This window comes from Lissotriton helveticus, chromosome 8 (assembly GCF_964261635.1).
Source record: "Lissotriton helveticus chromosome 8, aLisHel1.1, whole genome shotgun sequence".
Taxonomy (NCBI): Eukaryota; Metazoa; Chordata; class Amphibia; order Caudata; family Salamandridae; genus Lissotriton; species Lissotriton helveticus.
The window spans coordinates 1,190,266,146-1,190,285,636 of NC_136069.1; the positions used below are offsets into that span (position 1 = coordinate 1,190,266,146).

Genomic DNA, 19,491 nt, shown 5'->3' on the forward strand with positions numbered 1-19,491 from the left:
CGTGGGTGAGTGGCGTTGCGTGGGTGAGTGGCGTTGCGTGGGTGAGTGGCGTTGCGTGGGTGAGTGGCGTTGCGTGGGTGAGTGGCGTTGCGTGGGTGAGTGGCGTTGCGTGGGTGAGTGGCGTTGCGTGGGTGAGTGGCGTTGCGTGGGTGAGTGGCGTTGCGTGGGTGAGTGGCGTTGCGTGGGTGAGTGGCGTTGCGTGGGTGAGTGGCGTTGCGTGGGTGAGTGGCGTTGCGTGGGTGAGTGGCGTTGCGTGGGTGAGTGGCGTTGCGTGGGTGAGTGGCGTTGCGTGGGTGAGTGGCGTTGCGTGGGTGAGTGGCGTTGCGTGGGTGAGTGGCGTTGCGTGGGTGAGTGGCGTTGCGTGGGTGAGTGGCGTTGCGTGGGTGAGTGGCGTTGCGTGGGTGAGTGGCGTTGCGTGGGTGAGTGGCGTTGCGTGGGTGAGTGGCGTTGCGTGGGTGAGTGGCGTTGCGTGGGTGAGTGGCGTTGCGTGGGTGAGTGGCGTTGCGTGTGTGAGTGGCGTTGCGTGTGTGAGTGGCGTTGCGTGTGTGAGTGGCGTTGCGTGTGTGAGTGGCGTTGCGTGTGTGTGTGGCGTTGCATGTGTGTGTGGCGTTGCGTGTGTGTGTGGCGTTGCGTGTGTGTGTGGCGTTGCGTGTGTGAGTGGCGTTGCGTGGCTGAGTGGCGTTGCGTGGCTGAGTGGCGTTGCGTGGCTGAGTGGCGTTGCGTGGCTGAGTGGCGTTGCGTGTGTGTGTGGCGTTGCGTGTGTGTGTGGCGTTGCGTGTGTGGCGTTGCGTGTGTGGCGTTGCGTGTGTGAGTGGCGTTGCGTGTGTGAGTGGCTGAGTGGCGTTGCGTGGCTGAGTGGCGTTGCGTGGGTGAGTGGCGTTGCGTGGGTGAGTGGCGTTGCGTGGGTGAGTGGCGTTGCGTGGGTGAGTGGCGTTGCGTGGGTGAGTGGCGTTGCGTGGGTGAGTGGCGTTGCGTGGGTGAGTGGCGTTGCGTGTGTGTGTGGCGTTGCGTGTGTGTGTGGCGTTGCGTGTGTGTGGCGTTGCGTGTGTGTGGCGTTGCGTGGGTGAGTGGCGTTGCGTGGGTGAGTGGCGTTGCGTGGGTGAGTGGCGTTGCGTGGGTGAGTGGCGTTGCGTGGGTGAGTGGCGTTGCGTGGGTGAGTGGCGTTGCGTGGGTGAGTGGCGTTGCGTGGGTGAGTGGCGTTGCGTGTGTGAGTGGCGTTGCGTGTGTGAGTGGCGTTGCGTGTGTGAGTGGCGTTGCGTGTGTGAGTGGCGTTGCGTGTGTGAGTGGCGTTGCGTGTGTGTGTGGCGTTGCGTGTGTGTGTGGCGTTGCGTGTGTGTGTGGCGTTGCGTGTGTGTGTGGCGTTGCGTGTGTGTGTGGCGTTGCGTGGGTGAGTGGCGTTGCGTGGGTGAGTGGCGTTGCGTGGGTGAGTGGCGTTGCGTGGGTGAGTGGCGTTGCATGTGTGAGTGGCGTTGCGTGTGTGAGTGGCGTTGCGTGTGTGTGTGGCGTTGCGTGTGTGTGTGGCGTTGCGTGTGTGTGTGGCGTTGCGTGTGTGTGTGGCGTTGCGTGTGTGTGTGGCGTTGCGTGTGTGGCGTTGCGTGTGTGAGTGGCGTTGCGTGTGTGAGTGGCTGAGTGGCGTTGCGTGGCTGAGTGGCGTTGCGTGGGTGAGTGGCGTTGCGTGGGTGAGTGGCGTTGCGTGGGTGAGTGGCGTTGCGTGGGTGAGTGGCGTTGCGTGGGTGAGTGGCGTTGCGTGGGTGAGTGGCGTTGCGTGGGTGAGTGGCGTTGCGTGGGTGAGTGGCGTTGCGTGGGTGAGTGGCGTTGCGTGGGTGAGTGGCGTTGCGTGTGTGTGTGGCGTTGCGTGTGTGTGTGGCGTTGCGTGTGTGTGTGGCGTTGCGTGGGTGTGTGGCGTTGCGTGGGTGTGTGGCGTTGCGTGGGTGTGTGGCGTTGCGTGGGTGTGTGGCGTTGCGTGGGTGTGTGGCGTTGCGTGGGTGAGTGGCGTTGCGTGGGTGAGTGGCGTTGCGTGGGTGAGTGGCGTTGCGTGGGTGAGTGGCGTTGCGTGGGTGAGTGGCGTTGCGTGTGTGAGTGGCGTTGCGTGTGTGAGTGGCGTTGCGTGTGTGAGTGGCGTTGCGTGTGTGAGTGGCGTTGCGTGTGTGTGTGGCGTTGCGTGGGTGCGTGGCGTTGCGTGGGTGCGTGGCGTTGCGTGGGTGCGTGGCGTTGCGTGGGTGAGTGGCGTTGCGTGGGTGAGTGGCGTTGCGTGGGTGAGTGGCGTTGCGTGGGTGAGTGGCGTTGCGTGGGTGAGTGGCGTTGCGTGGGTGAGTGGCGTTGCGTGGGTGAGTGGCGTTGCGTGTGTGAGTGGCGTTGCGTGTGTGAGTGGCGTTGCGTGTGTGAGTGGCGTTGCGTGTGTGAGTGGCGTTGCGTGTGTGAGTGGCGTTGCGTGTGTGAGTGGCGTTGCGTGTGTGTGTGGCGTTGCGTGTGTGTGTGGCGTTGCGTGTGTGTGGCGTTGCGTGTGTGTGGCGTTGCGTGTGTGAGTGGCGTTGCGTGTGTGAGTGGCGTTGCGTTTGTGAGTGGCGTTGCGTGTGTGAGTGGCGTTGCGTGGCTGAGTGGCGTTGCGTGGCTGAGTGGCGTTGCGTGGCTGAGTGGCGTTGCGTGGCTGAGTGGCGTTGCGTGGTTGAGTGGCGTTGCGTGGTTGAGTGGCGTTGCGTGGTTGAGTGGCGTTGCGTGGTTGAGTGGCGTTGCATGTGTGAGTGGCGTTGCATGTGTGTGTGGCGTTGCGTGTGTGGCGTTGCGTGTGTGAGTGGCGTTGCGTGTGTGAGTGGCGTTGCGTGTGTGAGTGGCGTTGCGTGTGTGAGTGGCGTTGCGTGTGTGAGTGGCGTTGCGTGGGTGAGTGGCGTTGCGTGGGTGAGTGGCGTTGCGTGGGTGAGTGGCGTTGCGTGGGTGAGTGGCGTTGCATGGGTGAGTGGCGTTGCGTGGGTGAGTGAATGGTTAGCTGTTGCTTATGCGACGTATAGCACTTAATACTAAAGTAGGCAGACCTTCTTAGCCTTTGTGAGAATAATAGCAAAATAAAAATAAAAACCAGATCAAGTCAAGGACGCAAACGGCACCATGCTATTGTTTATTTACTCAGATGATTTGCATAAAAATGTAACTTGTGAGCACGTTTCTCTAACTCTCCAATAATCCCATTACAACACTTTGTACAAATGAGATTGGGACTCATCCTTCCGAAGTCGAGAAAAATGTGCAACGCTGTGTTGAAGTTAATTTTTTTAATTAACAAAATGCAAATAATGTGGAGAGATTTCAAGTGATTCAGGAATGGGCGCCCTTGTAAAGAGAAAGTACGGCCGGCCTGGGCAGTGATAGGGGAGGAGGGAGGAGAAATGCGAGTCACGGCAGCAGCAGCCTTTGATGTGCCTGCCGGCCGGCCGTGAATAATTAGGGGGTGAGAAATGCGCTCGGAGGGCTGCCTTTGATGTGGTAACGCGAGGCAGGCAGGCAGGCGGCTGGTGGCATTGTGCACGCGCTTTTTAGGGCTTGCGCAAGCGCAATGACCTAAAAAGCACATGCACTTGAAGGAATCGCCAGTGGAATCGCCAGTGGATAAACACTGGATAAGCCCCTATAGAGCTTCGCCAGCTATGCGCTGAAGCGCATCAGCAGGCGAGCCCTAAAGAAACATTAGTCACAGGGCATTTTGTATTGTATAGGGTGCAGGATGACTTTCATAAAATGTCTCACTGTTTGCCTAGAAGTAACTAGTCTGTGCTGGTGGCCTCAATCCCTTTTGAGCAGTTGAGTAGTCCTTGACACAAGAGAAAATGTGTTTCGTTTACACCTACTTCGCTACCCGGAGAGCTGACCAACAAAAACTGATCAAAGCCTTCTCTCACAAAAACTTGTCTTCTGTTACGATGTTGCACCTGTCTGCCAATTGGACTATGATGTTATTCATTTTCAAAGGAAAGAAACTCTGGAGACCTGTAGGAAAATCTTTCCACAAGTAGGAAACACAGAGGACTGGAAATTTAATTTGATAATCTGGGGGCTCGAGACAGTTGGCTTGAAGAATAACAGTGAAAGAGCTTGAGAGAGAATTCTAAGCCAAACGATCCGGTCATTTAAAAAAAATTGGCAAATTACATTTTTTATGCGCTTCGGCAATATGTCCGCTTAAAATAAACATAAGCCGGGTAATAGGGTAGTTACAAAAAAAAGGCAAGTGTGTGGAACTTTAGCAAGATTTGTGAACGGAACTTTGTCAATCACAGTAAATTTCAACCTTTTAGAGCTGTTGGTCAAACCTCAAGTTGGAAAGCTGAACTGGACTAAGATGAGTGTTGAAAACCTACTTGGAAGAAGTATTTATGTACGCCTTGTGAAGGAATGAAGAATAAAGACTTCTGCTTTCCCTTAAATCTCTGGAAATGAAAAAGCTGCGCTCCAGGGTCATGGTAAGCCGGTATCTTGCTGAGAAGAGAGTCCAGGATCTGACTATGAATAAAGTGAAGGTGTGAAAGCCTCTTTGGTGGTCAAGGAGGGTTAAAGAAGAGGAGAGGGTGTTAGAGGACTGTGTTCTGCATTTCACAAATTAGAAGAAACCGAGGTGATGATACCTTTGACTCCCATCCTTTTGACTGACTTGCCTTTGGAACCTTTGTACACTGCAGGCCTGAATTGTGTGTGATAGAAAACTCATGTTTTTAATATTGCAAGTACATCCTTATCTCTGATTCCAAGAGCACTGTGTCAAAAGAAGTATTGCCATATAGAAACGGCAGGACAATGGAAGTGGTCTTTAATTGGGAAAGTGTTCCTGCCTTGTAGCTTTCAAACAACAGGGTGCAAGTGACCTTTACAGAGATGTCTTCATATGCGAGTGCAAATATCATAAGATCACAAGTACATCAACAGTGCAGTAAAGCAATGGCACATTTAAGCATATAAATCACTCTACAATGGGGGCTGCCAGACAGCTGTAGTCGCAAAATAGTGCTAGAATAAAGTGTTAGCATGATGACAAAAGGAATACTGATTAATACCTCACATATACAGTAGAGATTTCCATTGAGGTGCAAGGAGAAAAAGACAGCATTTCTTATTTGTGTCTGTATGGATGGAAAGGGCCAAAAGGATGGGAAATACTGGCAACATGGTCAGAATGAAATAGGAGTGCACATCAGAAGAACTGCAAAGTGAAAACATTTGTAAGGTGAAGTGTAACAGAGTGAACACTTGTTTGAGCAAGGGAGAAAGACTGCATATTGCAAAATGTGGGTAGATTGCTGTCTTTTGGTGCAGAATAGTCCAGGGTTCCACCCGCTACTAACAATATATGAAAGAAACATACAGTGGTTGTTAAAGGATTTCAGCACCTTTAGCAGTGAATAGACCGGAGCCCCAAAGGCCCTAGTTCAAGTTTTACCCGCTCCTGCAACACAGAAGCATTCGGCATTACAGCGGGTGCCCTCAGTGCGGGCACTCGAGAGATCCAATCCTGCTCGAAGTTAGGCTGCTCGTGATACACGTGGCAGCGTCAGGAGGGCGCAGGTTTGCTCTTCAGAGTGGCGCATCCACTGTCCCTATCAATCAGAGCAGCTTACAGCTCACACAGATGCAGTAAGTCAAGTTCTCCCCGATGGGGGAACTATGTCCTCGGTTCCTGACTGAAGTCCCACAAAGACGAGTCATCCTTCTTGGCGTCCTCCTGGTCCACGGGTGTCAGTCAGTACAGACCCTTCGTTGCAGCTAGCCCCACCATCACAGCCTCACTTCAGTCCCCGGTCGACAGCCTGAGGTCTTTGATTATTTGGTCCCGGCACCTTCGTGCCCCAGGCAGGTAGTGTTGGTTTCACTGGGTGGTACCCAACAGGAAAGCTAACAGGCCTTGGTACCCAGTCTTGGTCACAAGCATAAGTCTTGCAAAGCTTCCCCTTATCACACAGCATGTCTGGCTGCTTGGCAGATGAAAAAGGTGTGGGCTCACCATCCTCTTCTTATAGTCCTTTTCCAGACACCAAATATGATTTAGTTGGGGTTCTGCTTCTTTTGAAGTGGGAACTTCTCCTTTTCATCTGTCTTCATGAAAGAGGTCTGCCAAGCAGAAACTATTCCGAAGCGGATGGTCCACAATTCTTGGGAGTGACCAGAGTTCACACCTGTATATCAGTCACAGGATATATGCATCAAGAGGTTACTCACAAACCCCCCAGCCCACTCTAGGATTACCTTATCAGCCCAATCTCCTTTCATGAGATGTGTCCAGGCCCCTTACTTGTGATCAAATACTGAATCAAAGAGTAAGAAATGTAAAGGGAGTCTCTTACTTTCGCCTACAGTGTGTCCACCACCAGATCACAGGAATGCAGCAATACAAAAATCTGCCTGGAAGTATTCCTCCCTCGTGTCTTTACCAGGCAGGCGTGGTCTTCCCAAAATGGAACCCAGAGTCCTCCATACAATGTACCATTGTAGGAACACTTGCTAAATGTACATTCATAGTAAACTTTCTGTTCAGCACAAATACCTCTATGCACTGTACCCTTACATGCACACATGCTTTCAGTACACAACATTCCATATACACGCACTGTTCAGCACTGAAGCTTTTCTATCTTTAACCAAGAAGTGTTGATCAAAAACACACACACTGCCAGCACACACACACACTCACCATGTGCAAGCTGTACAACACTTCACCCTTCCTGTATTTTACTTCACACAAGCACACATACACCCAGCACATGCCGTCCCTGCGCACGCACTGCACAGCACTACATCTCTCATGTAATGTACTCCTCTCAGGCATATACATACACCAAGTGCATGTACTAACTACATATTTACTGCACAATACTGCTCCATCCTTGTACTGTACCCTTCCCAGGCACACATACCACTAACAAAGTGTCACTACTCCAGCTCTACGCAGCACTCCACATAAACATGATGTAGGCCAAGGATGAGTTAAGCCCACAGCAGTGGAGCTTTTAAGAAGGTGAGTGAGCCTGTAGGCCTCACATCAGTGACACGAGGCAAAAAGGACCTGTTCACTGCCACTGATCACTACACTGCCACCACGGAGCTCCTGGTGAAGGGCAGTAGCCTTTGGGTACCCCTCCCAATCCAACAAGACCACAATCTGTGAGAAAGACCTATGTCACAGGCATACATGCATTATCTGTGTTCACCTAGGACAAATAAATAAAATAAAAAAATAATCTGCATTAGGGATCCAGTCAACAGTTGGGCACTCCGGGCAGGGGTACACATCTCTTACCATAGAGGACTTTTCCGTCCCAATAAGCCCTATTTCGGTTAATAGTAAAGCCTATCCCTCTTCACCTTCTGCGATGTATGTGAATTTCACTAAGTGAAATCAGAATGTTGAACAACCATTTATCTAAGTGCAAGCTTGGAAAAACCATCCCCACTAGCTTTCCAAGCACATCCTTCGGAAACTGCAATACAAATGCCATCTGCGTTAGGTTTCATTCACATACAACAAAGACACTAGGCAGAGACAGATTTAAATAATGACCTCAAAATGGATTTACAGTTTGTCAGGTAGTATTCCAAATAATAAGGTGGTGTAGTGAGAAACAAAATGTGAAGGCTAACAAAGTTTCATTTTAGTTAACTTTGATGACAAAGCCTAATACTTTAATAGTTGTGAACCAACTAGTTTAGTCTATACCAGGCACAAAGGTTTAAAAGGCCAACATACTGTTTTTTGAAGATTTCTTGCCCAGTGAATGATTAAGGAAGGCTGAAGACCATGCTTTTCCAGTGCTCTCACAGTGGTGAGTTCATGCTGAACCAAAAGCCTCAGCTTTGCCGACATGCCAGGCCTAGGGAAAGAAAATAATTAAGGACTTTGGAATTACAAATTATTTGTGCTGAAATTTGCAAGAAACTATTGTTTTGTTAATTTCTTCTTTTCCAAACTCTCAAAGAACCTTTAGAAAGGCAACTGTCCATACTTCGGTCTCTTATTTGCTGAACATCTTTTAACAGTATTGCTATTAAAGTAGAAGAAAGTTAATGTAAGAGGCAAAATTCCCAACGAAGCTGGAAACCTATAATAAGTAAAACTCTTTATGAATAGTCAAAATAAACATATAGAGAAAATGACAAAGGAGCCTAAGTGGCTTATCGCAATAAAAGTGGGAAATGCAAGCGCATCTCAGTGCAAGGACACAGAGGGTTATGGCAATAGAAATCAAGAGGGAGGACTGTGATACACGGATATGCAAATCAGGGTAAGATAGCGAAATAGGATTGGGGACAGTATATTCTGGGAGTAGAAAAAAAGCTAAGATTCAGAGACCTCATCTTGCATCACATACAGCTGAACGTTTTCATAGCGTTTAGTGTGAAAATAGAGAAGATCATAACTAATAACCACACACAAATTATATGAAATTAAATCCTACAACAAAACAAACATAAGATTGTAGGGTTGAAAGCCCCTGAAATAGTAGCCATGTAAAGGAAACCAGAGAGAGAATGTGAGATAGAGGCCTCAGTCTTGATATGAGCTGTTGCTAAGCCCCCCTCCCCAAGTCAAATATTTAGCACTTACACGTAAAAGTACGTTTTTATGACAAATAACAAGCATACCTTTGCTAGTTTTGCATGGGTCTCTAGGTCCAGAGTGTAAGATAAGGTACCAGTCACCCCTGGGCTTAATCTTATTACTGGACCAAATGTGGAGCACCAACTACGCCAATGCTAGCACTTGACTTTCCATGGAGCATGGGTGAGCAGTTTATGCTTACTCAGATTTGGTGTGGCATGAGAGACTCAGAAGTCAACAGACAGCAAGTAACAGTACTCTGGTTTATGAAAAGAAAAGTATGTTATCGTGCTACCCTAGACAACTGGAATTACATTGTTTGCATCTTTTTATGCTCAGAATAGGAAATTCTGCAGAGACCAACTAGACTATCAGCTAGGACGGATGTATGATTTCCCTAAAGAAAATACACAGATGTTACAGAGTCTTCACCAGCACAGCAACTCTACCATCACAACCACAACATTCATCCTCCGACATAACATTACCTGACAGGTCTGTGGACGAAGCCTCAACTTTAAAAATACAGAGGAAGTGTGTAAGCAGATCAGTAACATCAGTATCCAATCAACATGAACACAAGGAACCTACAGACAACAGATCAAAAGCAAATAGAGAGGATCACAAAGAACAATATGGGTACAAACCAAAGCACAGCAGAAGCTGCAGGAGCCAGAACCATCACCACAAATAAAGCCCTAGTCTCACACCAAAAGACTGAAAGTGCAGGAATCAGATTATTTAACGAAGAACTCGTTCATTCAAAACACCCAGTGCGATATACTGCAAATCAAAACAGATCTATTTAAATAAAGAAATAGACTGATATTACACTCATTCTTCACAGATAAACCTTCAACCAATATTTGATATGGAATGACCTTTAGGTCTTGCAGAGGCAACAAAAAGATGGTGTTTAACGGAAGGACCTAGTCCTATTTAATGATACATAAGAGTATGCTTGATGTCAAGTATGTGAAATGCTCTTTCTGCTACAGAGTCAAACTGGGGCAAGAATAATGAGAAGCTCAATTGTCTGGTTAAGGTGAAAGAGTGAAACCACCTTAGAAAGAAATTTGGGGTTGGTTCTAAACTCACTAATACACCTAAGGGATATTCTGGCTACTAGAAGGTGACCTTCCAGGGGTGGAACTGTAAAGGCAAGAGAATAGTGGTTTAAAAGTAGGGACTGTGAGCTTGGTGACAACGTCGATGCTCCAGACTGGGGTAAGTAGCAACATGGGTGGGTTGACTCGTTTAAGGACTACCATGAAGGCTTTATTGACTGGGATTTTTAACAGTGAAGAGTGTTTCCGGTTTTGCAAATATGCGGCGATAGCGGCTAGGTATAGCTGAATGAAGGTATAGGCTAGTCCTGACTTCTCCAAATGTAAAAAGTGTGTGGGGGGGGCACTTGGTTCTGGGCAGCGTTTCCACACTGAAAGACATTCTTCGGGGTGACGTATATGCCTACCATGTGGTAGGGAGCTGCACACTGGACGACATTGTGGTATGCGATGGTATCGTCTCGTGGGAAAGCCCCAACAGGGAGATCACTAAGGTCAGAGTCCCCTGGGGGCTCAACATCAGCTCTACCAAGGGTCTTCCATGGGATGGGGTAAATGGGAGCCCCAAAGTGCTCTGCTTGAGAATAGGGACTAGGGCAACGCGAGTTAGAATAAGACTCCGGTGACTTCTGAGGAGAAGTAGAGGAAGGAGAATGTGGCGGTGATGGAAGTGGTAGCAGTGGTAGAGGAGGGGTAGAGGAGGGCGTGGAGGTGGACAGCTAGTATCCTTGTACTTTGTTCCAGAGGTAGCAGCTGTAGAGAAGGTCCAGTTGTAACATGTCCTCAAAGGAAAGTTTGGGATTTTTAGGAAGTCTTCTACTGGCAGAGATCTTGCCAATGTGAGGATGAATGATTATGCATCGCAGCCAGTCATCAAGCCACTGTTGGAGCTTCTTGAGAATGGGTCTCTTGTCACAATCTGCAGTCGATGATCTTGGAACCGATACTGATTTCGGCACCTTTGACGGATTGGCTGGCTTCAATGTCACTGCCTCAATGTGTGCCATTCAACTCAAAGTCCAATTTCTGGGAGGGAAGGCAGAGGTGGGTGGCTGGGGGAAGGACAGAGGATTTTTTTCTGTATCCAGTCTCAGCTCCCCAGCCTGTCTTACTGTCAACCGGAGCCCAAAGTCGCTGCCGCTTATCTGTTTTGGGAGTCTGAGAGTCGACTGTGCTCATGTGTATCGATGTAGACTTAGTGTGAGGTCTGGAGTAGACATAGATAGATTGAGTGTCTTCCAGTGTCTCTTCCTCCTCTTGGACTTCCTCCTTTTTCTGGTCCGAGGCATCAGAGACAATGATTTCTGGGCTGGTGTGAAGTACCAATACGTGTGATAGCTCATCGTATTCCTCTTCTTCAACAACAGACGGGGCTGCTTCACCCTAAATATCCGGCGTCTCAGACAATGTGCAGTACACTTGGGAAACTTCCTTTGAGACGAAGCCGGAATCACACTGTGCCTTCACAGCATCAGAACAAATTAATCTTTAGCACGCAATTGTTGAGCATGCAACTCGTTACAACAAATTGCTTTAGGGGTGCGCAATGGTGGAGTGATGTTAGAATTGAAGTCCAACACCTTCACTACTGTTGCGCAGACTGGAGTTGGAATAGTAAATTAAACTATTCCAATATCCAGTGCCCCCCTAAGGCAAGTTGTTAAAACAACTTGCATGCATAACAAATGCGTGCTAAAGATGCATTCGTTCAAATGAGGAGTTCCCAAGGCATGCATGAAAAACGCATGCAGAATTCCATTATACATTCGTACATTTTGGTGTGGACTCAGCTTCTGTCTCCCCGCTGCCTGAGGATCTACTTGCTCCTTAAAACCAAGCAGAAGTCGCAGTGTACTATGTATCGTTTGCACTCTCCTTAGAGGCAAACAATGAAACGTGTAAAAAATACGTAGTGTAACATATACCCTATACATCTTTCCTAGTAAAAAATAAACACTTAATAGATTAAGGCTAACTCCAGCGAAATATGTCATTCTGCATCATTAACCCTTTTTCCAATAGGTACTAACTAACTATGATAAGAAAAAACACTTTATGGGTATGAGATTGAATGCTCTATGGATGATCATATGACTAGACCATATGAACCCTGTTCCCACCTCCACATTAGCCTTCCATAGGTATACGTTTTTGTAATCCTAAAATCAACAATCACACTACCAGACTGCAATCAATACAGCAACTCCATAAGTCTGTTGGGATACAGACATTGCAGTAACCGTAAAATTAATCTTGACACATACCTGACATAAATCACCAAATACAAGGAGTGGTCTAGTTCCAACGCTTCTTCCCTTGCACATGACTAACTAGCCTGTCAGGCCACCACTGATTGGACCACACAGACGGTTGCCCACAAAAGATCAGGACCGCCGTCTTGTCCCCATCCAATCATAGGTAGTTTCTCTCCATCCAAGTGCCCACTGCCTGCATACAGTTTTTGTAATTGAGGCAATCACATTGATGTCCTTTAAGATAGACATGATGTTTTGGGTGTCATCAGCGTCAGACAATGCTTGGAGCCCAAAAGAAAAGGCAACATTATGGAGTGCAAGCAGAAGTGCTCCACCATTACCATCCAAGATTTATCACTTAGAAAAGGTGCCAGGAGTTTGAGTGCCAAGTCTGTGACTCCCAACTGCTGGAGCTGCTCTGAAAGAAGAGTCAGGGAGATGATATCGAAAGCTGCAGATAGGTCCAAAAGGACCAATACTGCAGCCTCCTTAGCATCCACCATGCAACGGATGTTATTGCCTGCAGATACTATTGCTATCTCTGTCCCATGGTTACTCCTAAATCCAAAATGAATACGCATCTAGGAGTTGGAATTGTTCAAGATAATTCATAATCTGAGAGTCCAGGTGTTTTGCAAGGATTTTGGTGGGCTAAGGCAGCAAGGAGATAGAGGGGTAGCTTTTTGGGTCTCCGGGATCTAAATGAGCTTTTTTAAGCAGCGTCTTGTCTACCTACCGCCTTTTTCCATATGAAAGGAAAACATCCAGAATCGATTACTTTGTTAATGGTTTCTGTAAGGCGGGGGACAATGCTCTTGCCTCCTAATTGCAAAATATTAGGGGGACAAGGTTCTAGTCGGGAGCCCGATTTGATACCAAGCGAAAGGCTTGCTGAGGAATCCTCTAAAATAGACCGGTTGCGTTGAAATTCAAGCGCTGCCTGAGACTCTGCATCCAAGATATTAGAAGAATTTGAGTTGTGGAACTCCAAATCTTTGTTGATATCCACCACTTTAGAATAGAAGAATTTGGCCATTCGAAATCTTAGGAGTTCTCTGTACACAGTAGAGCTTAAGGGACAGTTACACCGATGTGACTGATATAGAACTTTGGTAAAGATTATACTCTGACCTTGTAGTATTACTGCTTTAACATCTTGTTTTCCCTTTTATACTTTAGTCAGCAAGTCGATATGCTATATTTGGATACACCAAACTCACAGTACCTCTTGAATTACTCGCAAGAGCAGTGTGGTGTGTTTTCATGTCAAAAGTGATGCACAAAGATTCTCCTACTAAGGTGTTACAAGGAAGGGGTTCTTCTAGAACACTACATATATATATTCATACGTACACACAATCAGAAATGCTTTAATACAACTTACTCTATCATAAATGTTACAGACTTAAAAAAAAGTCCCAAGTGTTGCAGTTATTGAGGGGTAAAACATGACGGCTGAGACCGGAGCAGAAAAAGATACAAATACTTGCACCTCACATGCAACATACATATGCACTCAATATGTACAAATAATTTAAGACAATTTCCACACTTAAGCTGTGTAAACTATGATATAAATGAAGCAATGCCGCCCCATTCTTCAACTAGGAAGCTGGTTTGAAACATTCCAAAAGTATCCAATGCAGTATTTTTAAGTGTCAGATGACAATGAAAGCTCCTTACCATCTAATAATTCTTGGAGATTTTAATATTCATGTTTGTCACCTAAATTGTTTGCAAAGTATTGAGTATGAATCCGTCCCGCAGGGGCTCACATTTTGAGCATAAGAGAAGCGGGTTGTATCTAGAGGGTCTTTTAGCTGCCCACTACTTGTTTTGCACTGAGCAATCAGACATTTCAAACCCGATCCCAACCTATATAGGCCAAGGCCATGACAGCATTATTGATTACATTTTAGTGTCATGTCCCTTGATGGACCGTATTGGCTCTTTTGGAGTTAGGCAGGTTGGATGAGTGATCACAATCCCCTTAGGATGGACATTAAAATTAAGGCCCTTAAATATGAGTCACCTTTGACTCTTATTTCAAATTCTAACATAGTTGCTAATTGCCGGGGTCGAAGGCTGAGATGGGAGGTAATTGCCCCGGCCAATTTTCTTGGTAACTTGTATCATAGTAACCATGAAGATTTTAGCCTCTGTACTAATATAGGCGCTTAACCCAAAGAAATATTAGGTGCCTTTGACCGCATCACTAATCAGATAGCAGGCAATTTGACTCGGCGGGCCAAACCAAGGCCAAAGAAATTAAAAAATTGGTTTGACTAAGTGCGCATTACTGCACACAATGCCCTTATGGTGGTCCTGAGGGATCCTGTAAGGGACACTTAGGATCACTGAATCTAGGCGGATCTATAAAAATGCAATTAGATCGCGGAAAATTGAGCTCAAGGAGATGGCTTGGGACGAGCTAAGTCAAGCTAGCACCCTAAACAGTAGTACCCATTTCTGGAAAGTAATAAATAGTCCAGTTTTTAATGAGGCAGATAACACTATAAAGGACTGCCTCATTTCTCCAGAAAGATGGGTGGAACACTTTAGCGGCCTGTACTCCTAACTACTCACTTGCTACCTACTACTCATAGGGATTTTAACCAGGCACCAAAAATCATTTTCCGAGAGGAGGAAGTTATGGAGGTTATGGAGGCAAGGGAGTCCACAGCCAAGGGGAAAGCACCGGGCCCGGATGGGGTCCCGGCGGATTTGTACAGGGCTGACTCAAGTGTGTGGGCATAGATTTTAACTTGTGTTTTTAATGCTGCCACCAAGGCTGGTTTCACAGCGTCCTGGGGCAAAGCAGTCAGAGTCCCAATATATAAAAAGGGTTCAAGAGAAGATCCGGCCTGTTAAAGGCCAATCTCACTCTTGGACTCTGTTGCTAAGATAATGGGAAAAGTTATATTAGCACTTCTTACAGATTGGCTGGACAAAAACTCCATCAAGTCGGATTTGCAGTATGGTTTCAGACAGAGCAAAAGTACGGTAGGCCAATGCCTTAATTTACACTTGGTTATAGGAAAGTACACAGTCGTAAAGCAGGGAGATATCCATTTAGCCTTCATGGACTTTTCCACTGCTTTCGACCTTGTAAATATGCAAAAGTTATGGGCCTCTCTTTCGGACATTGGGCTGGAACCTACTTTAGTATCCTTCCTGGCTGATATACATGCGAATAATACTGCAGCGGTCCGTTATAATGAAAATGGGAGTTGAACTGAAGCGTGGCCAGTTAAATGTGGAGTAAGGCAAGGATGTATCCTCGCCCCTTTACTGTTCTCGCTTTATATAAACAACTTGGGAGATGCATTAATATCATCCTGCAAAGATATCCCAAGGGTAGGTCTAAAAAAGATCCCAGCACTACTATATGCAGACGATGCAGTTTTGGTGGCTAGAACAGCAAGAGGGCTGCAATTGCTTTTAGACCGTTTTATTAGTTTTATGGACTCTCTCGATCTAATATTCAATTTTAAGAAATCACATTCTATGACGATAGGTGGGAAGCGGGCGAAAAAGGCAAGATTTTTCTGTGAAGGCCTGGAACTCACTAAAGTACCAACCTTCCCATATCTAGGGATAGTATTTGATGACAGAAGATCATGGGCTATGCAGCGCACTTTAAAAAAGATTAACCTATTTAGGTCTACGGGGGCCGTCTTGGGTTTTGCAAAGCGGATAGGTTCAAAGCCACTCCCAGCCCTTATGAAAATATATAGCGCCAAGTGTGTCCCGATGGCGTTATACGGGAGTGAGGTATGGGGCTACACAGACGCTAGTGAAATACAAGTAGCAGAAAATGTTTTTTTACGAAAATTGCTGTCGCTCCCAGCATCTGCTGCTACTTTTAACATACATGAGGACGTGGGTGTTGGCTATATTCAAGATCAGTTTGCTGTGGCCCCACTACTAGGCTGGCTAAGAATGTAGGCACGGCAATCACCTAACCTAAACAAATTGATAATCCAGGACAGTATGTCCCTAGACAGAGCCCTTGACATTCCGTCGCTCAGATATATTAAAACACAAATGGATATATTGGGCAGCCCCGACCTGTTTACAAACCCGAGGGCGCTAAGTAAGGTGGCCAATAAAGCCATAAAATCCCAGTTTCTAAACAGGTCAGTGTTAATGAGGGAAGAAGGGGAGCTGGTCAAACCTTCAGTCAGGAGCTTTGTTATGCTGAGCACAGGAAGAGGAATTCAGCCATACTTGACGTATATAAACAAGCCATTTCATTTGTTTGTATTGACAAGATTCAAGTATAATATGCTCCCTTGGCTATTATCTTTCCCAAAAGGTTTTTCCAAGGAGGGGGCTCTTGGGCCCTGCCCCTGTGATAATTTCTCAGAGCAGAATACTTTACATATGGTTTTTTTCTGCGATTTTTGGGTTTTAAAACACAAGAAATGTATATTGCCATTGTTAAAGGGTTGTAACTTTGAACAGGTTAGGCCGGCCTTGGCATATTTGAAATGCCTGAGGTCCCCGTTGGTGTGCTTCGGGGTAGCTGGTTACATCACGGGGGCCATTAGACAAAGAAACAAGATGTAGTAACTGCTACACCAATTCCCCACCTTTGTACATCTAGTGACTTTATGAAAGAGGACATTTTATTGATACGAAAATGTAACAAGTGATTAGGGAATTTTTTAAAGAAATACTCACTGGGTGACAACGCTTTTTAAATTATTTATTTGAACTCCAAGTATTGTTTTAACGTGGGGTCAGGCAATTTAAATTTTTTTTTGCATTAACTATAAAATATGTATATTTGTAAATCGTTAAATACATTCAATGTTTGTATGTAGTGTATTTTCACCTCATGAAAATTGCGATGTACGGTGCTTTGATGGTTTTAAAATTTTAACCGAATAAAGCTTGCATGGACTTGACTTGACAATGAAAGCAGTCCAGGTCTACAGAACTTGTGGTGCTGGTTCTACAACCTCTTTTCAGATGCTCCAAATATCCACATATCTTTAGGTTCTGCTCCTTGGAAGCCAGGTAATGGGTTCAAGAGCATTAAAGGGTGGTCAAGACCACAGCAAAACATCCAGTCTCCAAAAGTCTTACTATTTTACCTTTAGACAGATACAGCCCCATCACTCACTTGCTCTTCCACCCTTCTCTCCTGGACGCAGGGGAAACGCTACACAGCAAGAAGTCTTCTTTTAGTTAGTCTTGGACCTCTTTCTCCTTGGTGTGAGAGTTATCCAAGTTTTCTGTGGCTAAAGGTAGTGGAAAAGACCGGTATGCTAGGAAGAAATTCCCATAGCTGTGCAGGCAAGTGTAAATTCCCCATTTACAGTGTGCTTGTGCTTAAGCTGCCCTGATGCACCCCCTAGGAATCCTAGTAGATCTGGCAGAAGCACTCAAGCTCTGGCCCTTTCCGTGACCACCCCCAAATTGGAATCTTCAATCTCCGCAGCATTTTAAAGGTCCAATCTTGTACTTTTGTTGTTGATGTGGTGTGTATAGTAAGTAATGCTGGAGTACAAGAGACATGGGGAAACATTAGATTGGGGTATTCACTTTATATTTCCCAAAGGATGTAACATACTCCATAGAGTTCAGTTTTCAATACTTTTTACTGAGTTTTTAGAAAGATACAACTGAAAGCTGACATACCTAACTATTGCCACCCCCTCCCCCCATAACTACATAGTTTCCATGTTAAACATATTAACCTCACCCTACCCTAAATCTTTCCATCCCAGCACACCGAATTCATAGAGCTCGGCCCACAAAACTGCTATCTCATTTCCTTTCTTATCCATTATCCATGCCTTCCTTCTTGGCCCACCAGGTTTTTATCTTCATCTAGAAGGCCTACTAGTCTGTTTCAATGGGCACCATAATACACTATAGTCTTGATTACGTATGTGGTAACTGGTCCACAGTGTCTACTGAATTTGTAATAGAATTCCACTACGTAATAGGCTAGTTCTTGAGTCTTAACAAGGTTCATATTCGCAGCAACAAAAGATCTAGAAATAGTCTATAGATCTTATCCCAAAGTGTTAGAACTACCTATTTAGCAGGCAACAGAAGATGAGATGGCTGTCCCCATTTTCCCCCCTTACAGAGAGTATGGATAAGCTCTCCCTTGCAGCATAGCCCAACAGTTCATTTCCATGTACCTTTACATGTACCTTTCTACCTCGTTTTACATACTCTGCTTAATGGCCCCCAATATATCGTACCAGAAGGTTGACAACTTTGGGAAGTTCACCAGTGTATGACCGACTGACAGCCTTTCAAAATAGACAGATCTTAATTTTATTATTTGCTTTTATGTAGCACTCGCAAAGCTGGGGGACTAATTCTAAGCACTATGAGGGAAGGGCTTTAAGTACAGGAGGTGAACGCCCATCATCAAGGTGTAAGTTCTTTTCAACAGCTGGACAGGTACCAACCATTATAGTCGCTGCAGGAATGAAGACCCAGCGGCTGCAGTGATACCTGGGTTTTCAGTACTTTCCTAAAGGTTCTCAAACCCCGTTGAATTTGAAAAGGCAATGTGAGATCCACAGGGAAAAGCTTTGAACGTTTAAGGTTCTGACCCCAAGTACAAGAGTCTTACTGGTTTGGTGAAAAGTCTTGATTGGGTAATAGGCTTTGGAAGACTGGCAAAACACCATTCATTTAGCAAAAAGGAGCAGTGCCTAACTGTGTAGGCATAAGGCAAAGAAGTCAACTCCTTGCTTGAAATGGCGTTTCATCAGAGATAGCAAGCAGTGATCTCTGCATTGCAGGCCTAGGAAGAGACTTGCTTGGATATCTTTTGGGTGGAGAGTTGGAAATAGCTCCTACTGCTGTAATTCAAGAGGACGAATAACACTCCAACAATGAGGGGAACCTCATGCAGTAATAGAAATAAGGGAGGGGAGGTCGTTGTTTATGCACATTCCCCAGGATATTTCTCATCTGATGGATCAAGAATAGATTACAATACAGGACTGCCTCAAATTGAGAACCTATATGAACATAGTTGGTTGAATGTTAACAAAGGTATGCCAGCTGAACAAATAGTCACGTTCCAGCAGCAGCTCAGCCTCAGTGGAAATGTCTAGCCCAGTGCACGTCTAAGTCTAGATAAAGTATTTCTTCAGTGTAATGAGCAGGGAGCGGATTGTCCTCCTCCTGGTCATTCATTTAATCACTTAATAAAGAGGGTTTTGTAGGCCCTGGATTGTTTCAGAATCTGAACCAAATAGGACCTCTGGTAAGACTTGTGTCTTGGGAGGAGGCTGTACCATGGTATTCTCATAGGGCAACATAGGCCTGGCGTGGGCAGGAGGCTGGAGACAGGGATTGGGATTAGAGTTGGAAGTTCTGCCAATATGGAAGGGACAGGTGTGGACCTTGGACACAGAGCAGAAGAATGGGTCAGCATTGGTATGAGCTTCCCTGGCATTTGGGGTGGGGTGGGGTGGGGGATATAGCCAGGGAAGCCCCACCTGGAAGTCTGATGGGAGACCCCTGCAGATCTAATTTAGAAGAAGTTGACCTTAAAGTGTTATCCTTGCAACTTCTCATCCGATTTAGATTGGAGGGCCCAGGTTGATACTCC

At 46.2% G+C, this 19,491-nt stretch overlaps 1 protein-coding gene across 2 annotated transcripts in view; it reads right to left on the minus strand.

The window, feature by feature from the left end:
- LOC144773229 (E3 SUMO-protein ligase RanBP2-like) overlaps positions 1-19,491 on the minus strand; it is an 827,846-nt gene that overhangs the window by 534,698 nt on the left and 273,657 nt on the right. For both annotated transcript variants that reach the window (XM_078658128.1, XM_078658127.1), the window contains exon 12: positions 7,724-7,847. In XM_078658128.1, the coding sequence (XP_078514254.1) occupies positions 7,724-7,847 (124 nt within the window). The remainder of the gene's footprint in view (positions 1-7,723; positions 7,848-19,491) is intronic.